Source organism: Argiope bruennichi, chromosome X1 (genome assembly GCF_947563725.1).
Source record: "Argiope bruennichi chromosome X1, qqArgBrue1.1, whole genome shotgun sequence".
Classification (NCBI taxonomy): Eukaryota; Metazoa; Arthropoda; class Arachnida; order Araneae; family Araneidae; genus Argiope; species Argiope bruennichi.
The window spans coordinates 131108649-131129940 of NC_079162.1; the positions used below are offsets into that span (position 1 = coordinate 131108649).

General features: G+C 29.3%; 1 protein-coding gene across 3 annotated transcripts in view; it reads right to left on the bottom strand.

Annotated features, from left to right (window-relative positions):
* Positions 1 to 9124: 9124 nt before the first annotated feature.
* Positions 9125 to 21292, bottom strand: part of LOC129958158 (phosphotriesterase-related protein-like) — a 34587-nt gene continuing 22419 nt past the window's right edge. For all 3 annotated transcript variants that reach the window (XM_056070391.1, XM_056070392.1, XM_056070390.1), the window contains exons 5-8: positions 20689 to 20844; positions 18462 to 18626; positions 14715 to 14932; positions 9125 to 9483 (exon numbers count right to left, since the gene is read on the bottom strand). In XM_056070391.1, the coding sequence (XP_055926366.1) occupies positions 9349 to 9483; positions 14715 to 14932; positions 18462 to 18626; positions 20689 to 20844 (674 nt within the window). In that variant the 3' untranslated portion in view covers positions 9125 to 9348. The remainder of the gene's footprint in view (positions 9484 to 14714; positions 14933 to 18461; positions 18627 to 20688; positions 20845 to 21292) is intronic.

Below are 21292 nucleotides of genomic sequence, written 5' to 3' on the forward strand. Positions count from 1 at the left end.
TAATAGTTTCTTTTTTAAGGCTGTTGCCATTGACAAAAGAGGAAACATAAATTCTCTTTGGTACTATATCAATAAATTTGATTTTGTTGCATCACATCTGTCGATTAGCCCAAACAAAAACATAAGTTATTTCCATTTTAAAATTAAATGGAATAGAAAATTCAAAACAATCAATTAATAAAATGATGATGAAGAATACATTACTGTAGAATTATTCGAAAATTTAATCGAAAGTTGCGCCAAACTTGCTTGTCAACAAATGAATTAAAATTCTAACGGATTTTTCATGTGTAAAATATAAGTATAATATTCATCTGTAATCATGATCGAGTTATTAAATGAGTTAGGGTCATACTGTTCCCAACTCTTTTCAGAGTTTAATTAGTACAGTAGAAACATTCTTCAACTTTGGATACCACCATAATTCGTCCCCGAATCTTGTTCCTAATCCAAATCACTCGTTAAGGAAAAAAATCTATACTAATCCATGTAAAATAGGACAAAACGTTCCATTTAAAATAATACAATACAATAATACTCAAACAAGTTTACAATAATGTAATTTATTGTTTATAATGCGTGCTTATTTTAACAAGAGAGTTGTCTATAGAAATTTGTTTTCGACTACGCTTCGAGATTTGAAAAAAATTAGACGCAGCATTAAAATCTAATGAGTTTATAGCACACATAGTTACTGCCTTATCAAGGTAACGTTTCTCAACTTACGATGCAATAACTTCCCATGCCTTCACTATCTCCCTTATTTCACTGGAAGTTTGCTACTATGTTGAATCTATTATTGCCTCTTCTTTTGACCCAATCTTTGAAATTCTTCGCTTTAAAACAGAATGCAACACCATAAGTTCTTCGGTAATTTTAGTTATGTTCTTCCATTAGCTCATCGACGTCCTTGCTATTTACCCCTAGCCCCATTACCTCGAGATGAGATTGTGTCCCATTATCCAGAGACATAGTCTCGTCGATTAAGACTCCAAAGGTACTTACTCAAACCCCTTGCAGTCGCGCACGACAACAATATCAGGCCAGAACTTCTTCCATCTAAATATAAGGTTTCCTTCAAAAGAGAGCTCAACACAGAATGATACAGGCCAATCTTCCATCCATTTCATTTTGCTCTTTATCAAAATCACTCGTTTGGCGAGGTACTCGTTAAGCGAGATATGACTGTATTGTGAAAATTTTACCGGTTGTAAAATTTTCAAGAGTTGTTGGAAGAGTTTCTATCTGATTTGAAAACTAATTTAAACTTTACAAAATTAAAAATTTAAATACTGTTAAAGAGATTCTAGCATATATGCAAGTTTAGGGATTTAGGATTCTCTTAGCATTCCTTTTAAGAAGTGATTTGTCGCTAGTATTCAAGAAATTATCGCATTTAAGTCACTTGAAGATATATTTTCTGTAACATAGAAGTAGTCACCAACTCTTTTATGCTAATATTTATCTCTGAAACTAGTTGAGAATTTAAATTTATTATCCAGTATGTAATCTTCAGCATTGTTTTTGTAACCAATGGGACCAATAACAGATTTTGACGAAACTTTTTTCAAATTTCCCAACAGGCAACTGACATGATGACAAAAATTTAAAAAATCCCGCTCCCCCCCCCTCCCCCAAAAAAAGATTTTATTGATATATCGTAAAATTTTAATTCAAATGTCTGTCATCTTTGCAATATTTTGATTTAAATCCAACTTGAAGAAATAATTATTATCAGTTACAACAAAAATTTTTAGGTTAAGAGTCTCCACTTGCGTAGTGTTTAACCCTATGAGCCCTAACTCACCCAATACCGCCCTGCGAAACAGGTGCCTGACTCATGCGCTTTGAGGCGGTAAGGTGAATTTAAGGGGTGAAAGCTATTTCTCGGCGAGCGCACCATATGCTCGCTATGGGGGGTCCGCTAACTTTGACAGTGATTGATGAGCGCCTTTTCAAGTCATGCTATGCCTGCGAAGGAAACGAATACTTCAGATAATAACTAAGGGGATGAAACATTATTTATCAGCTAAGAATATCTAAATTCAATGATTGGATTTATTTAAACATTTTATTACGATTGCCATGAGCTTTTCAGTTTTTTTTTTATGTATAAGATATCAAGATTTTTAATATGTTTATCAATTAAAAAATCTATTTCTTTCCTCTTTACTTATTTTTATTGACAGTGATTATTCAAATATTTTATATAAATATAAATAAATCAAATTATCAATATAATTGATATTGAATTGAAATTATCAAATATAAATATTTATTCAAATATCATGTTTTCTTTTCTGATACTTTACTTAATTACAAATAGATTTTTAATAATTTATTGCATTACTAAAACCCCCCAGTTAGATATAAAATAAAAATTTCCACAATTACTGCTTCTTTCCTCACTTTTTACAATTAGTACATTTTAGAAAAATATAGTGACTGTTAATTAAAGTCAATTGCTGTATAGAATTTAGAAATAAAGTAAAATTTGGTGCATTCAATTTTAATTTTGAAGGAACTTCTATGAAAATAATTGAAATATCATGAACCGATTGATAAATGTCTACATGTGAATGTTTTAGGAGAATAAATAAAATCTTGTCGCGATCATCTTTATTGAATTAGTTTTTCAGGGAATGAAATATACAATGCAGAAAGGAAGAGATTTTAATAAACTGCATTCTATATTACTGCTGACAGTTGGCAATTACAGATGTTTTAAATTTTATATTGGCAAAATATTAAATTTTAATGATACGTTTTTTTAACCTTTTCATTAGGTTCCTTTCAGTTTATCGAGCCACCAACCCCTTATTTAATATTACACTATATCTACAAAGTTTGTAAAAATATTATCGTTAAGTTAAAAAGCAAATAAAAGCATGTCCAATTTTACTTTAATAAATAAATTTAAATTATTTTATTAATAATTATAAAATAAAAATAAGCTTGAATTTTCTAGATTTTTATTGCTAAAAATAGTTTCTCATTCTTTGAAGACTTTATGATAATTTTCACATGCTTTATATAAAGAGTTAAAAAAATAATAATAATAAACACTAATTATAAGCTACGAACTTAAAATCCCAATTTTTTTTTTTTTATCATTATATGTTTTCAAACTTCATAAGTAAGAAAATACTTCGAAAAAGAATGAAAAAAAAAAAAAAAATATCCGAAGGAGATTTGAAGATAATAATGTTTTATGTTTAATTACTTTATTCTTATTTTATTTTTAAATTTTACTCTTAATTCTATAACAACTATAAAATGCAAAAAAAAAAAAAAAAAAAGCATCTAAAATCGTCGAAACGCGTGTGAGTGTAAATCCAGAAACAACAAACAAACCCTTCCCTCAAACTGCAAACGACAACCCCATGGGGGTAAAGACGGACCATGCATTTCAATTATAGTCAGTAGGTGTCCTCCTACTGTAATCTCTGTGAAAGAAAAGACGATTGCATTCTGTTTTTGTTCACGATAAACGGCTCAGGACTTTCAGGCACTGAAATTCTCACGTATGTCAGGCTCATAGAGTTAAATCTCACAAAGCGTATAAATCTATGGCAAGAAGTCGGGAAAATTCCTTATTTATTATAAAAGAGATAGCCACTAACACAATAATTTAAATACCTCTTCAAATTTAATACATTATTTGGATTAATAAAACGTCCTCCAAAATCCTGTGAATTCGTGAATCTTAATTTGAACTACCTTCTATGCGCCCTATTAGCACATATTCCTTTTGCTAACACACATGAAATGGCATATATTACACTCTAAATATTGTGGAATGTTGGTGCGCGTAGGCTCACAACATTCAGTACGAATTATAGCGTGTTTCGTGGAGATCAATGAATGGTTGCATGTTCTTTTGGTAACTCTGTGAACGGAAGTCGCTTTTCTACCTGATTTCACCCTTATTCACGTACTCACGTTACGTTTAATTTCTGTTCGAGTGCGAAAAGTTGAATAAACAAAAGCAATTATGTAAAAGCAAGTTACAAGATCAATTAATTAACTAATTTGACAGTCAATGAATAGTTAATATATGGACAAATTACTTCTCATTCCAATTCACCAAAATAATGGTCAGTAATTTTCAAATCTGTATGTAACTAACGAGCAAATATATAACTTTTTCGGGGGGAAAAAAAACACTTCATTACTACAAAACTCTGAATCTCTTGTTTTTTATTACTTTTTCTCAGCAACTTTTTATTGATTATTAACATACTTGCCATCTTTAGAGATGGGATTTATTTAAAAACATCAGCAGACAGTCATCTACATAAACCTCCTCTTTTATTATACTTACAAATTTGCCAACAAAAGCATGATTAGAAGCAAAATATAAAAATAACATAGGCACTTCGTCTTATAATTTATTGTATGAATAAAATCAAATGCAGCTAATATATATCAAATTCACAATTTCCTTGTTTTCTCCTGTCTGATGATTTAATGATTTAGAATAAAATTTTTGTCAACATGTGTATGTGTAAAACTGTCTTTTGATCTTGTAGCGATTAAGGCACATATGCTCTTAAAAAAAAAGGACTGAGAATCATTGTTCACTTTCAAAAATTAAAAAGAAAAGAAATTCAATTTATTAAAAATTATTTAATATTTTGACGTTTTTCTGCGATAACTTCCAAAAATATTGTCTCAAAATTATTTTTATATCATTTTTAAATTCAAAAATAATATTTTAATGATATCAATTTAATTGCTGTGCAATTTCGTTCATGATTTAAAAAATGTTTTAAAATATTTTTTCATGTTGGCAACTATACTTTCACCATTGCAATGGATATCAAACTAATGCTATTATTTCAATTAACTGTTTAATTACAATATCTTTTGCCATAGTTCTAGCTACGATTCAGAAAATTACCTTCTCTCATATATTTATGCAGATTAGGTCTAAAGCAGAACTTCACTTACCTGTTGTTTGATGTTAACTTTCTTCAAATGTGCTTTTCAACTTAAACTCATCAGAGGAAAAAACTTTGATAAATTTTGCACCGAGAAACACGTTTTCGCACCGATTGCAAATTGATGCTTTCTGTAATGAGGAAACGGACATTTGCTTTTTGTTTCGGTTTCAAATTACAGATTTTCAATTTCATTTTGATTTCTTAGTCATACAATTTGGCTTTCGTCTCTTTTGACATTTTAATAAAAAAAAATGAAGATTTTCTTAAATCTTCATAGAATGCATTTTTTTGAAAGATTCTGCATTAAAGATTTAATTTGCATTAAATAATATTTTTAACATGTTTCGAGTAATTAAATTGTACTTCAAATATTTAAGCTCATTCTTCCAATTGTTTAACTATAGCAATAAATTAGAATTTGAAAGGGTGTATTCCTGGATTTGTTCCTTGTCTGTAATAAACGCCGTGACTCAAAAGAAGCTACGTAACTCAATGACTATGGTAAAATAACTGTTCATCTTAAACATTGATTTTCTCGCAAACGTCTCTTTGTTTTCCATACCCGAGCAAGATATTTATAATTTATGACAGCTGATAGTTGACGTTTTTAGCATTCATAATCTAAGGATCATTAAACAAAAGAGGCTAAATTTCTTGGCTTAAACTCGCTCACTTTGTCAGCGAGTTTGTCTGTGACAAGTGACATAAGAAACAACAGCAACAACAGGATCAGTTAAATAATATGTTTTGTGTTCTATGAAGATGGGATGGTTCTAACAAAATTTTGATAATGAATCAGTACAAAATTCAAAAGAAAAATAATTAGGATATCGAAAAGTTGATTTTATTCAGGAACAGTTACTAAAAAATCAGTAGAAGATCTTTGGCATGAAGGAGCAGATTTTCACAATAAAGGACCACTATGAAGTGAAATGCTTAAATGACCTTATTTCATATTCATTATATCGTCAGTGGTACCGATACAAATTTAAAATTTCCTAAAACCTGGGCATATCAATAAAAAAACCCTCTTATAAATTAATTGAAAATGGATGACTTTAAGAAAAGTTTATTAGTATTCCAGGAAACACAAATGAGTTTTAGAGTAACATAGCTCTTATCTTCTAGCATATGGTGTCCATAGCAAACATTAAATAATTTTGTTTATTTTAACAATTTCAGAGTCCTTTTATTATATTTCGACATTTCTTTCAATGCAAACTCTCATTTTTATTTATAAATAAATTTTTTAATCATATTTGTATTTTTTTACTTAAATAAAATCAAGTCTTTAGTGCAAAAAGGGAACGTGAACAAGACACTAAAAAAATTTTTAAAAAGGAGAGCAGTTGTGTTTTTTATTCAAAAATGTGCATGAAATATATCAGAAGGTAACTATAAATGAAAAAAAAAAAGAATTAAATTAAATTTTGCTTTGTTTAGAATGATGGAAAATAGTTTTTTTGTGTGTCCTGCAAAATTTGTATTTTGTGACTTGATCTCTTTCTGCAATTAGCCTTTTATATAGACTACTAAAAATAAATTTTAATAGTTCAATAGAAATTTTGAATTAAATTAAATAAATTATTCTTTTGATTTACAATAAATTATACATATAATTGACTATAAATTTCTGTTTAATGTAATCATTCATTCAAATTAAGATCTCCATAATTTATCAATGTGCTTCTCTGATCAAAGTGTTGGCTAATGTTACTAAATACATCATCAGTTACATAGTAATGCTTTGAAAGACTTTATAATTGAATGAAATTTTAATATGAATTGTGAATCACGAATTGTGTTATAAATTTGATTCTATTTTAATGGAATATTTACATTATGAATATTAATTGGCAATCTCTTTATCTTGAATATTTTATTTAGCTGTTTTGATTAATGATTTAATTTTAATTCAAACAAACATCAATAAAGGAAACAGACACTTTCATCAGATTGCAGGTGGGGGGTCGTTGACCCGGTATTCATTAAATAGCCATTAAAATATCTACATAACGCTCTTCCTTACCATGAAACTAACTTCGAGGGGAGCAATATTACAGATTCGTAAAACTATTAAGAAAGCTATATTAGATTTCCTACTAAAAAATTGCTGTTTGTCCAATGATATCATCTTTAACCATCATAATATCTACTCTTTACAGTCAGATGAGTAATTCTATGCTAAATTTTTCATCCAAATTGTATTACTTTACTTAGATTCTGTTATTAACAAAGAAAAAAAAAGGAATTAAAGGAGATCATCTTAAAATCGATAACAAAAGAAAAAAAAAGCTGAAGATGTTGGCACATTTACATGAAAATACAATTTGTTAAATGCGAAGAAAAATTAAAACGCTTTTTGAATAGTTTCGTTCTATGTAAAGAATGACTATAATGTCATGGCATTCCCTATTATCGTAGTTAAATCCATTTCAATCATATTATAATATTTGTTGTAATTTCTTTTATTTGGAGGGGTGAAAGGGCGGAGATATATCAGTGCCGAGAATTGGGATTTTCCACAATCAGCAATCAAATTAAAACAAAAAAGCTGGGAAAGTTGCCTCTCTATAAAGCTAAAATTTTTATTTTAGCACAAATTTCAGTTGTTTTAAAATCTCTTTCATTCAGTGAACCCAAGAGAAAAATTAATCCCGAAATCTATTCTTTAAAAATATAAACAATGAATCATTTTAACTGTTTTCTTATCCCAATATAAAGTAGTGTATGGAACAAAGAATTCATATTGACCATTATACCATTATCTTAGCATGAAATTAATTTCATTTGAACTTTAGCTTGTACTTAATAAATATTTATAATGTAAAAAAAAAAAAAAACGATAAAAAATATCTTTGTGTTCTCGTAAAACTATTTCTATATGCAACAACTGAAATGCGAGCTTTTCATTTGTGCAAATAAAACTTTCTGTGCTACTGAAGATTGTTTTTGTTTGTCCATTTGGAAGGAAAATGATAATCGGAGATTTTAATGCTTTAAAATTTGTAACAAATTAGTAAAAAAAAAAAAAAAAAAAAAAAGAATTTTATTTCACTTATCTTGATTGAAATTTTGCATACATTTTTATTATCTTCGTTATTAAATGAAGTATTTTATAAATAACACATAGTAATAAAATATTTGCGATGTCTAATTCACGTGCTGCTCTTTTTGCAAAGCTTTTTTCTAATTAAAACGCATTTCTGGAAAAGAATATTTGAATGAGCTTATATATTTTGTTACTTCAAAAGGAAAAAAGATTCTAATACAGAACTCTTTGTGAATAGGTTAGTTTTATTATGAGAGAAATGAAGAATGGTAGGAATTATGATAAAAACACTGATCATTGAGACGTATTTTACTTACATTTACGTACTTATGCGCACATTTACTTTCATTCATTTATTTATTTCTGGACCATCGCGCCCGCTTCATACAATTTCGTTTTAGAATTGTATTTTAATATTAAACAAAACTTCTCAAGCAGTTTTATATATATATATATATATATATATATATATATATATATATATATATATATATATATATATTTACTTTCTTTTATAAGAAGTGTAGAGAAAGTATTGTAATCGTCAAAATATTCGAACTCGAGATTTTGATGAATCTCCATGTTTTATATCTCCCTGAGTTCGAAAAACGCATTTCTTGAAAACGTCTGTCTGTCTGTCAGTGAAAAAGATAACACAAAAATGTTTTGAGCTAGTGGGATGAAATTTGGTATACGATTCAACCAAATTTATATATTTCTATCACATTTTGAGTCAAAACAATTCAGATTTGGCTCAATTAGAAGAAGAGGAAGTCTGCTTGTCCGACTGTTCGAATACAAGTTAACACGATAATTACAAAATTTAGAGCGCAAATGGATAAAATTCGGTGCACAGATTTAACATCTCTGTTGTAGACATCTATCAAATTTTGAGCCAAATCCAATGAGGTTTGTATTTTCAGAAGCATATAAACTCAAAAACAGAGTAACATGAAATTTGTTATGTGATTTTGTTGTAGTTCGGTGTCAAATTTTGGTTTCAATCGGATGGGAAAAAATGCTTCTAAAATACAAATTCACTTTTAGTAGAAAGTATGCGAGAAAGATCCCGGTTTTATAAATAACGATGAAAAAAATGGAAAAAGAAAAGGAAACATTCTCGAAACAAAATTCATGTTTTCTTTATTTGAATATAAAATATAGCATGCATTATTTTTTCGTTTTCAAAGAAATAAAAAAAGCAATCGATCTTAGATTAATACGAGTTTTTAATCTTAAAATAAAATCATTCACATATGGAAGAAACTAGTTTAAACAAAACGTGAGTTGCAAGACTATCCTTATCTCATCTTATTCGCAGTGTTAAGTATGAAGCGCTGAATGGAAGCATTACTCGAATGTAAGCCATTTCTTCGGATTATCAATCAGAATCTTCTTTATGTCGTTTTCACTGAATCCACGTTTTCTCATTTTTGGCAATACGTTTGTTATAATGTGTGAAAATCCATGACCACCGAATTTCATCTGCACAGAAAAAAACATATTGAAATATACAATATTAAATAATCATAAATATTATAAGGAAAAGAATTTATGGTAAGTTAAGACATCTCCGAAATAAAGTAACTATTCAATTCAAAATATTGTTGCATTTGATTATCACTGACTAACGGCGTAATTTAATTAGAAGTTGTTTACTATAGACAGTAGAAAAATTAATTTATTACTAACAGCGGAATGCTCATTTTTCTTCATTTCCTGCCTATATCTGTTCCCCGAAAGTAATTAATTTTGCAACTTAGGCATCAGACTAAAAATATGCAGACATTACCGGTTTACCATATTATTAATAGCGTGCTGAAAGCTAGACAAGAGACACAGCGTGAAAATGCACAGCTTATGGCAGATGCATTTAGATGATTAAATGTTATTTAGAAGGTTTGGGACGGTTAAAAATAAATGATTCTTTTCTAATTCATTCAATCTTTTCAAAGTTAAACACGATTAAAAATATTTTATGCGGATAGAAAATCATTGTAATCTATTAATATTGCTAGAAAAAGCTTATTATTCTGTTTAAAATTAAAATTTTCATCTGAGATCCATAGCTAATAATTTGATAGAGAAATTTATTGGTAATAATATTATTTATAGTTAATATGAAGAATGATGTTTACAAGACTTCCAAATTATAAAATTAGGCTTTTAATTTTTAAAGCGAGATATTTTCTGCACCTATCTCTCTGCAATAACAGTAAAACAATCGTGAGAGAACATATCAAAAAATTTGTAAAATATTTTATGTTTAAGCATTTCTTATTTATTTAAGTTGAATTTCCATATAATTTTTGGTTATTATTATATGCAAGTTAATTCTTTCAAATGCAGTCAACTTTTGCAGAATTGGGTAGCGCAGAAACAGCGAATAATTTGTAAAAGGACCGAATGAGGATACAAATCAAAACAAATATGTTTTTTATTTACATCCGCATGGAATTATAACTTAATAAATATATTTCTAAGCTTATAAGTTCGTTGGTTCATTTTATTTACAGAAATGAATCGGTCAGTTTTTTGAGGTTAAAACACGTCTTCTTTAAATTTGTGATTCAATTTTTTAAACCATATTTTGGAATTCATTATTAAAAAGCGAATAGTGAAGAGTTACTCTGCTTACTAGTTTTAGTTATAATAACTGATTTTTTTTTTGAAATATCAATAATGAACGCGCAGTTTCATTAGAAAACTGCATTCGAATTTTGAGCCATGCAATGAAGTTTTTCTGAATGAAATTTTTTTTCTGCTTCTTCGGTTTATTTGAGATGAAGTACTTCATTCTCACATAAATATTTTTCAAAACGAATTTGCTTTTAATATATGGTCATATACTGGCGTGTTACGTCGTATTTGCTGCAAGATTCTTTGACTATAAATAGCTATATAGTTGTAAACTAGCTGATACATGAGAAGCCTTGAAACTGATGTGAAATAAACTAGGTCACTAGGCCGAAATATCCATCAGTAATTGAAGCAGCATTGATTTTTTAACATGTAAATGTACTGAAGCGCATTTCATTGTTGTGATTTGGTTTATTGTTAGTCTTTCTAAAACTTTTGCAACGGCCTTGGCATCGCCGTGATTCAATGTCTTTTTTTCTGTTCCTCTGTATGTTTATTTGTTCCTTTTAATAGATATCCATTCGTCTAGCTTCGAGTCAAATTTTCACTGCAAACAAAGAGACTGAAAAGTCTAAATCACCTCCAGTTATCGAAGTTATGACAGCAGCAGATTTGTCATTGTATTGACAGTGATAATTTCACAGGTTTGTGTTACAAAATACGATTTTTACAATTGTAAATGAATCGAAGACAAAAATCATTGTTTCCCAACAGACTTTTTAAAACTGTCTTTTCATATAGAGCGACATTGATATGAGAAAAGTGGCATTAAAAATAGGGTATCTCATTTATTTATCAATTCACCAATAACTAATAAAACGACCTCAAGATAAGTATAAGTTTGCATACAAATATTTCTTATTACCAGAAACAAACAGAAGACTTCATTCTGCTGAGTGGGAAAAAGTAAATGATCTTAATCATTAAATGAAGAGGCATATATTTCATAGGGCAAGTACACATTTTTTAATCTCAAAAAGCACTCATATGCAGTCCACAACTTTAGAAATATAAATTCATTCATCTTTAAATAAGTAAAAATTTTCTCTGAGTTTTAAATTGTTAATAATTTATATAAACTATATTAAAATTTGATTATAGGTTGTTCTAATCGAAATTTAGAAAAATAAATATTTTAATTATCACTATTAAAAGTATATATAATCCAAGAAATGTGAACTGAGAGTTAAATAAAAGGATATCATCTTGACAAGAAGATAATTTGAATATAAGATGATGCTATAAAGTGGGTGTTTTTTTTCTCCTTAATAACTTTATAGGAGGGCAGCTGAATTTTTCCTGAGTTATGAATCACAGCTTTAAGAGTGTTGCGGGAGATATTTTATGCATTTAAATTTCAATAAGACCAATTATATTGTCATATAAGTGGTAAGCAAACTTTAAAAAAAAATTAATTTGACCTTTGAAAAAAGTGCGTTACAAACATGGAATGCAAATTGCAGAGCATTAAATATACATTTATTTAACCTATATATCTTTAATTTCTGATATATTGCATTTTGTTTCTGTTCTAGTGACATTTAAAAAATATTTAAGCTGTTGATTTGTGACATAATTTGTTTTTCAGATATTAATAAAATTTGTAGAACAAGTATAATAATAGGAATAATATTATATATATATATATATATATATATATATATATATATATATATACCGGGTGCGGCATAAATTCGTGCAAACTTCAAAAAATCATAATAAAAAAGTAATGCTCGAAAAAAATTGCGGTTTGCGAGAATATGTTCAGAGAGCCTTTGGATTTTGTTATTTCCATTAAAAAAATGCATTTAAAAATGACCGATATATGGCGCTCACACGTCATACCAAGACTGTTTATGCAAATCAGTATAGCTATAAAACACAAGGCTGGAAATGGATCTGTCATTCGACACCAGTAGCATGCTATCGCTACCGGATCGAGCATTAGTGGTGAAACTGATCTATAAGAACGGTGAATCCGCGACTAAAGCATTGCGACAGTTATGGACGGTGAAAGGAATTAAGGCGAAGAAAAACCCAATTTGATTGAATGGGATATTGAATTTAGTTCGCCGTTTTGTGGAAACGGGAAGATTAGAGGATCGTCCACGAAGTGGCAGACCATCCGTCAGCACTGACCGCGTCCCTGTTGTCCAGAGGGTCATGAGAAATGTGGCAGCCGAGACTTCAACGGGGAGTTTCAGTGCACGTGAAGCAGATAAAATAACAGGAATTCCGGAAAGGTCGATCCAACGCATTCTGCACAAAATCTTGAAGCTGCATCCGTACAAGATAGAGGCATTTCACCAGTTGTTGCCAGCAGATTGCGAGAAAAGACAAGCCTTTGCAACAAATGGAACGTGACCCACAATGGTTACTGAATATCATGTGAACAGATGAAGCCCACTTTTCATTGCATGGTGAAGTCAATACGCAAAAAAGTCGTATCTTGGCAGCATCAAACCCTCGTGCGTACACGACCAAACCACTACATTCTCCACATGTGACTGTTTGGTGTGGTTTCACTGCGTCCTTCATTCTAGGCCCCTTCTTTTTTGAAGAGCGTTGTCCTGTATCCGGTTGGAAAACCTGTTCCATCACTGCAGAACGCTATCTTAGGCTTTTGCGAGACCACGTTATGCCTGCTTTGCAGCAAAGCATTATCTTCCGTCATCTTCATGCAGAATGGTGCCCCGCCCACGTTGCTAGTTCTGTTAAGACGTTCCTCCTAGACATATTCACTGAGGACAGAGTGATAAGCAGAGGATGTAAGAATGAGTAGCCCTCACGATCGCCAGATCTTTCTCCAGCGGACTTTTGGTTCTGGGGATACCTGAAGTCTCGTGTCTACAGGGGCTCTCCCGCCACTTTGATGGAACTGAAAGATGCCATTCAATTGGCCGTTAGTGGCATCGATGTCGACATGTTACACGCAGCTGTAATAGACGTAGTTACGCGCTTCACTTGCTTAATATCTTGTGGTGGCGGTCATGTTGAGCATCTTTTGCTTTAAAATAAAATGTATTATATTGTTACTGTGCTCTGTTTTCCAGATTTGCATAAACCGTCTCGGTATGACCGAGTGAGCGCCATCTATCGGTCATTTTTAAATATATTTTTTTAAATGGAAATAACGAAATCCAAAGGCTCTCTGAACATATTCCCGCAAACCGCTATTTTTTTCGAGTATTACTTTTTTTTCTTATGATTTTTTGCACGAATTTATGCCGCACCCGGTATATATATATAGCTATTCCAAAAGGTATTTCAAAGAAGTAATAATCAAAAATTTATATTAGAATCGTTTTGATTAAATGCAACAAAACTAATTTAATTTAATTGGCGTGGAAATAATACAGCATTTATCAAACAAACACGTTAAATTGAGAAATAAAAATAATAAATAAATTAATATATAACACAAAAATTGTAAGAAAACCTCAAAATGCAATTTGACAGAAATAACATAATTATACTTAAAAATTTGAGAATAGATAGAGCTCACATAAAATGCCCTAGATATTGACTTATGATCAAATTATGGTGTACTGCGATTTAAAACTTTTAAAATCTAAAAAATTATATTGCATGTTAAATATTATTTCTTAATGGTAAATATATATGCAAAATGTGTAGAATATTTTATATTATTACTGAATATTTAATAATAAGTTAATTTTTTTAATAATAAAAAAATTCAAGTTTATATCTGTATTTTTTGAAGTTATGAATAAAAATCCATTTTTTGACATTAGAGTGTCAGAGTTTCAGAGAATAACTGTTGATGAAATTTTAAAATTCGATGAGGAAAATGAGTGTTGCCTTTGAAAATTTTGAGGTTTATTCTTTTTTCAATATATATGGATAGCTGCTTATGAAATCTGTTATTCAAAATTCCTTATGAGTACTTTAATTACTCTCGAATGATATTTTTTTAATGATTATATGATGAGCTATGGCAGATTAAAGCTGAATGGTTCTTCAACTGCACTTTTGAAATATAAGAAATTCGTTACTTCTAGTTTAAAAAAAAATATTTTTAACTGGTTTGTTGTAATTTAAAAACTCCAACTTACTAATCTGTGTTTTGTATGAATATCGTGGCCAATAACGATTCTGTCACCGAACCCTTGCTGAATTAAATGGTATAAGCGTTCCACTCTCTGTGCATCACTAGGCATATCTATGTCTTCGTTATGTTGGTAATGTGACACTTCAATCCCAAACAGGTCAAATTCACAGTAACTTCCCATCGAGGCAAACTCTGCTAGATCTTCTTTTGTGTGGAGTGTGCCTACATAAAAAGAAATTCGAATGATTAAATGGTTTCTGAATAAAAGCCATGAAACAGTCCGTATATGACAAAAATTGCTTCAAATAAAAATAATAATAACAAAAATCTGCTCAGAGACGATTGCGATTTCTTTTTACAGGTATACAATAGAAGAGCCATTTTCATTTTGTTTGTGGTTCGCGCTGACCCTTTCAAGCACTAACCACAGAAAATATTTTATACCGAGTTTGTTAAGCAGCATATAAGAAAAGGCTTCATGTTTGAGATGATTCTTTTCGTAATTATATAGAATTTATTTAATTAGTCAAGAACAAACTGCTGAAATTTTTGACGAAGTTTAGGAATGGGCACACATTTGAATGCAACAGTGTTCATTCAAATTACATTAGAGTAAAATGGTAAAAATAACTGTACTGAAGCAAGACTCTAATTGATAGCTTTATTACAGACTCCATTTGATGGAGGAGTCATTTAAACATAAATATTTATTAAAATAAATCAAACAATTTTAAAGCATTTAAGAAAAAATTGAGATAAAATAAAGAAATTTCCTGCACTGAAACACTTTATATAAAATGCAAGAGAGTTATTACAAATTACAACTTCCAGAAATAAATTGAAAATATTTTGTTGGAATTTCAAAATGAATCTAATAAGCGTTTTTATAAATCCGAAAATCCTGCAAAATCTCTGTTTAACTTCGTATAATGTCTACAATAATTAAGTAAATGCCCCTAGAATTGAAATTTGCCTCGCAAAAATCTTTATTTTTATTTATTTATAATGCTGTTTTTCTTTTATCAAAATTTCCTCAAAATCGTTATTTAGTCCTTAGTTTTTACTATGAAACTTTCAGAGACAGATTTTCAGCCAGTCAATTTTATTAGTCATATTTAGTAAAAAATCTAACACACTAACATTTTAAACAAAAAAGTCTACTCTTCATTGATCAAATTAGGAAGCTTCGAGTACCATTATTTTAGGAAATTATAATACCAGCCTTTAGAAAAATCCACTAATTAATGCAAGATACTTTCTTGAAACCGCCAATATGAAATAATGAAACGAAATAATGAAATTCGAAGCCGTATAACTCAGTCAGTTTTGGTTGCGAAAGAGTGGATTTTTTTAAAATTTAAAATGTTAATGAGTCGAGAAAATTCTACTAATTATGACCAATAGGTCCAAATAAAAATGTAGACTTCGCCATCTATTTAGCAGTACATTTATGGACGTAAAAAAATATAAATATAATTCGTTTCGTCATTTAGAGCATTTCCCACTTTGTAACATACCCTACATAAAAAAATAAACCCAAGCTGGTCACGTTTTTATGAAACGCATTACACACGGGTTATTTTAATTTCTCCATGCATGTGTTTGGCATTTCTTCATGCATGTGTTTTTTCAGAATTTTTCAATTTAAATGTAATATTCTGACAACAGTCCTTTAAAAACAAAACTTTAATGAAAAAAATATTTTCATCTACTTTTTACAAATTCATAGAAATAATCTTCGATACAAAATTGAGGGGGGGGGGAGCCAAGCTAAGAAAGCAAAATTTGGGTAAAAACAATTTTAAATAAACTTTTTTGACAAAGGTAAATAGTGCGAAAAGACCAATTTTTTAAATCTATTATTTGAAATTGTTTATTTTTCAACTGTTTTCTGCTTATTAAAAATTCATCGTTCGTTGTTTCTGCTGTTTCACTAAAAGAATCCATTTGAAATATTTCTGCTTTCATGCATCCTATACAGAGATAACTGAATATCTTCGTTATTCCTTAAATATCTAATTGCTTCATTAATTAATTACCACAATATTTTTTTTATCATTTTCTACATTTTTATTCTTAATTCCGCTTTCAGAGCTCCATTTCAGACGATTTCTTCAAGTCATCACCCATAGTAAGGTTTCCAAATTTTATTTTCTTATTAATGCAGCTCAAGATTCAATAATTAAGGTACAAAAGGGGGTTATTCTTCATTGGCTTTAAATTTCGCAATCTTAAGACTCGATTGATACTGTTATGTTGAGTAAACGATTTAAAAGCAGTTTTTTTAGATCCAGAATTCAGTTTATTGTTGTATTGGCCCATTAAAAATAGATTAAAAATTAATTGATTTAATGAAGTTCAATCCATGGCCAATATTAAATAACTGTGGTTCTCGGAGAAATGCACAGAGGAAACAAAAGAGTGTGGGAAAATCAGACACAATGGATTTTAAGTTTTTCTGGACGATTTCTTATTTTGCTAAGTCAGCAACTTTAATGAAAGTTTAGTAGTCTATTCACTACAGAAATTCAATATAAGATAATTAAAGATACGATAATTAGATTCTGAGAAACTTAGGGAAAGACTAAAAATAAGCATGATTCATAGCTTACAGTAGGAGTGCTTTTGGTTGACATAAATTGAGAAGTACGCTTGTTTTTATATATTAAGCAGTTCTAAAAATTTATTTTTAAAGGAACGATTAAATTGAATTTATTGCAGGCAGTTAATAGCAAAATGTGAAAAAATGCAACGCAATTTAATTCTTCACATCCAGCTAACATCATTTTAACAAATGAAGGTTAAGAACTTCATAATCAGTTTTCAATGATGACGTTTTATAGAATATATAAATATAATTATAAAAGGGAACTAATTAGCTATTTTGAACCCTTTTAGTGTGCTGTAAAAGTTTTTAGAATCAGACCCCTGTGCAGGTATCGTCTTCATCATTTGAACTAGGTTGAAAACTACGAGTTCCATTACTAAACAACTCTAGAGTAGCTTAAAAATGGAATTTTATTTTAATTAAGCTAAGTTAAATCTATTAATGCACTAATTGGAGAAATTTGTTAAATGGAAGTAGAAATTACAGAAATTTTCTTTAAAAACATGAGAAAACACATTTTTTTTCCTAGATTTTTTCTTCTTCCAGAACAGACCTTTAGTTTCCGCTATTGAAAGAATAATAATTTGACAGAACATGAGTGGAATAAAGTACAATCCAGATATATTTGAGTGCATTTTAAAATGAGAAGTGATAAGAGTTCCTTGGAGTTAGATTTGAAAGTTTTCTAAGATGCATTTTCATTAGCATGCCATTTTAAGACACGGAATAAAAAGCAAACGATAAAATTTGCTTCATAGAGATGACAAATTATCATAAACGTTGCAATATAAGAAATTTTAAGTGTTTTATTTGCTTCTGAAATTCAGAATACTTTATTAACGTTAAAAAAAAGCAAAGATATGCTTTGAATCTGCATTTTCTTTTTATTAACGTTTAAAAAATGAAAAAAAACATTGCCTTACTCTCCTCATTATATAGAGTGTACTATAATCATTGTTCATTATTCGTTAGCTATTCAAGTCCATTAAATATTGCTGACTAACCTGTCATTTTTTACAAAACATGGACTTACTTACCTGGAATGACAGCTTTTTCAAAAAGAACTCATGACATAAAAATTTTATTTTATAGTAAGTTATTATTATTTATGCTTTGTCAGGATGTTTTCAAGATCAAACTTACGTTCCAAATGTGACATAACAGTTTTCTCAAGTTTTCCTCCAGCTTCTTGAAATACCCTGAAGATTTCTTCTGGAGATTTTTTATCCCTGCCAGGATGTATTATCACAGGACAATGAGTTTCTGCTTGTACAATAGCTGAAGAAATGAGAGATTTCCTTTCGAAGTCTAAGATAAAAAGAGAGAGAGAGAGAGAGAGAGAGAGATTTAAACGTGCCATTTTTATGTTGCATACTGAAATAAACAACAGAAAGAACTGTCAGCGTATCATAAAAAAATGAAATTATACACTGCAGAATGTGGAATGATTTTGAATGAAAACATGTTAAGCTTCAAAAAACTGAAAGACCTTTTAAATCCTATTTGTATTTATTGAATGGTTTATGACTGTTTCTAAATGTAGAAAAAAAAATGTAGACAATGGGAATGTCTGAATGGACTTGCTTGAGATTTAAATAATGAATACATTTAATATGTTATTTATTTGCATATTTAAGACACATTTTAAATCTACATATCAATGTGTTCATCTCTCTGGGATTTAATGAGTCATTATTAATTAAAAAATAACATTCAGGGCATACGTTATAGGCGTATGCAGCTTTAAACACGGGAAATTGAATTTAGTTTAACGCTGTGGGTCTGCACTGGGAGGTTTATTTTCTTCAAAAAGTTTTGGGAATATTTACTTTCAACTGGTATGTTCTTTACTTTTATAGTTTTGGGAATATTTACTTTCAACTGGTATGGTCTTTACTTTTATAGTTTTGGGAATATTTACTTTCAACTGGTATGGTCTTTACTTTTATAGTTTTGGGAATATTTACTTTCAACTGGTATGTTCTTTACTTTTATAGTTTTGGGAATATTTACTTTCAACTGGTATGGTCTTTACTTTTATAGTTTTGGGAATATTTACTTTCAACTGGTATGTTCTTTACTTTTATAGTTTTGGGAATATTTACTTTCAACTGGTATGGTCTTTACTTTTATAGTTTTGGGAATATTTACTTTCAACTGGTATGGTCTTTACTTTTATAGTTTTGGGAATATTTACTTTCAACTGGTATGTTCTTTACTTTTATAGTTTTGGGAATATTTACTTTCAACTGGTATGGTCTTTACTTTTATAGTTTTGGGAATATTTACTTTCAACTGGTATGGTCTTTACTTTTATAGTTTTGGGAATATTTACTTTCAACTGGTATGTTCTTTACTTTTATAGTTTTGGGAATATTTACTTTCAACTGGTATGGTCTTTACTTTTATAGTTTTGGGAATATTTACTTTCAACTGGTATGGTCTTTACTTTTATATTTTATCGATGTTTACTGGTTTTATGATAAAGGGATCTTTTTATAGTTTGGTTGGATTCAATTTTGGCGTGGTCTTGTTTAGATTTAAATTTTTATAATAATATTTTGCCTATTTTTATTGTGCCATTTATTGTCTTTGATCTTATGATACTGATTCTTATCTCAATAAACCTCCATTTTTTGAGATTTTCGAGTCACGAGGAGTCAATATTTTGGAAAAAAATCAGACCCCTTACAGAAAAAAAACCCCGGTTTGAATCCCTGCCTGAGGGTGACCCTGGAAAAAGTCTTCAGGCCGGATTCCTTTTTTTTCTTTCGTTTTAGTTCCTTTTCTTGCATTTAACTTAATATTTATTTCTAATTTGGCTAAGTTCATTTGTGTTTCAGATGGAGTACCATTAGCACTCTCTAAATACAATGTATCTTAGAGTCATTTTAGTTCAGGAAATATTTACTTTTAATTGAATTTCATAATGATTGCTTTCTTTGGTTGATAGTTTCTTAAAAACGAATAAGGGATTTTTTAAGATAGGGAACTTACAGTAAAATCGTTTTTGATAAATATTAATTAAATAATGCTTTTTTGAAAACCCAATAAGACTTTTTTCTATTTTAATGAATACTTTTCCTGTCAGATGATATTATTTAAACAAGGATTTAAGATTTTTCCAAATTTCACTCGGAAACAAGGAAGACATATGTTTAAATCCTGTAAATATTATATTTTAATTTTGCTATTCTTTATGCCCATTTAATTTTAAAATTGTATTTGATAATATAATGATATTTATCAAAAATATTATTTGGATTTCCAGAGTTTTGCATTATAGCATTTTTGAAGTAATGACACATTTATTTTAGTTAGTTAACTATAAATAAGAAGTCTTTTTTCTAATAATTTAACAGATAATTACCAGCAAGTGGCCAAGAGCATCCAACTTCTCCAATGACTCCACATTTAACATCAGTGCCATCAATGCCGACCAACAAATCCTCTCGCATTTTAGCTGCCATATCTTCCACCTTCATGTTAAGTACAGATTGAGTCTGAGCAAAGGTGACATAAAATCCTGAAAAGAAATCCGAATAGAAACGGCAATGACTGTAAAAGATTAAAATATTTTGTTCTGGAAAGATATGAACACATGTACTGCAACATTTAATTATTTTATATTTCTAATTCGAAATATTTGTCTAGGTGAACTCCTCATATTTGGTTCATTCATTAATAAAATAATTTGGTCTTCATACATTCGATACACGTGCCAAGAGATTTTGCATTTAGTTGCGGTTCGTCATCTCAGAAAAAATGCTGACCAAAATTGTTATTGGAATTCTATGTCATTATCTTTTATGCGAATAATTTTGTTCAGGCTGTGTTGGTACCTTTTACTAGCCTAGAATGTGCTTAAGCCTTCGTTATTAAAAAAAATTTATTCATTGTACTTAGAGTAAAGAAAGCAACTCCCCCATTTTAAATTGTTCATCGAGATCATTGTTGTTATTTTTATAATAGTA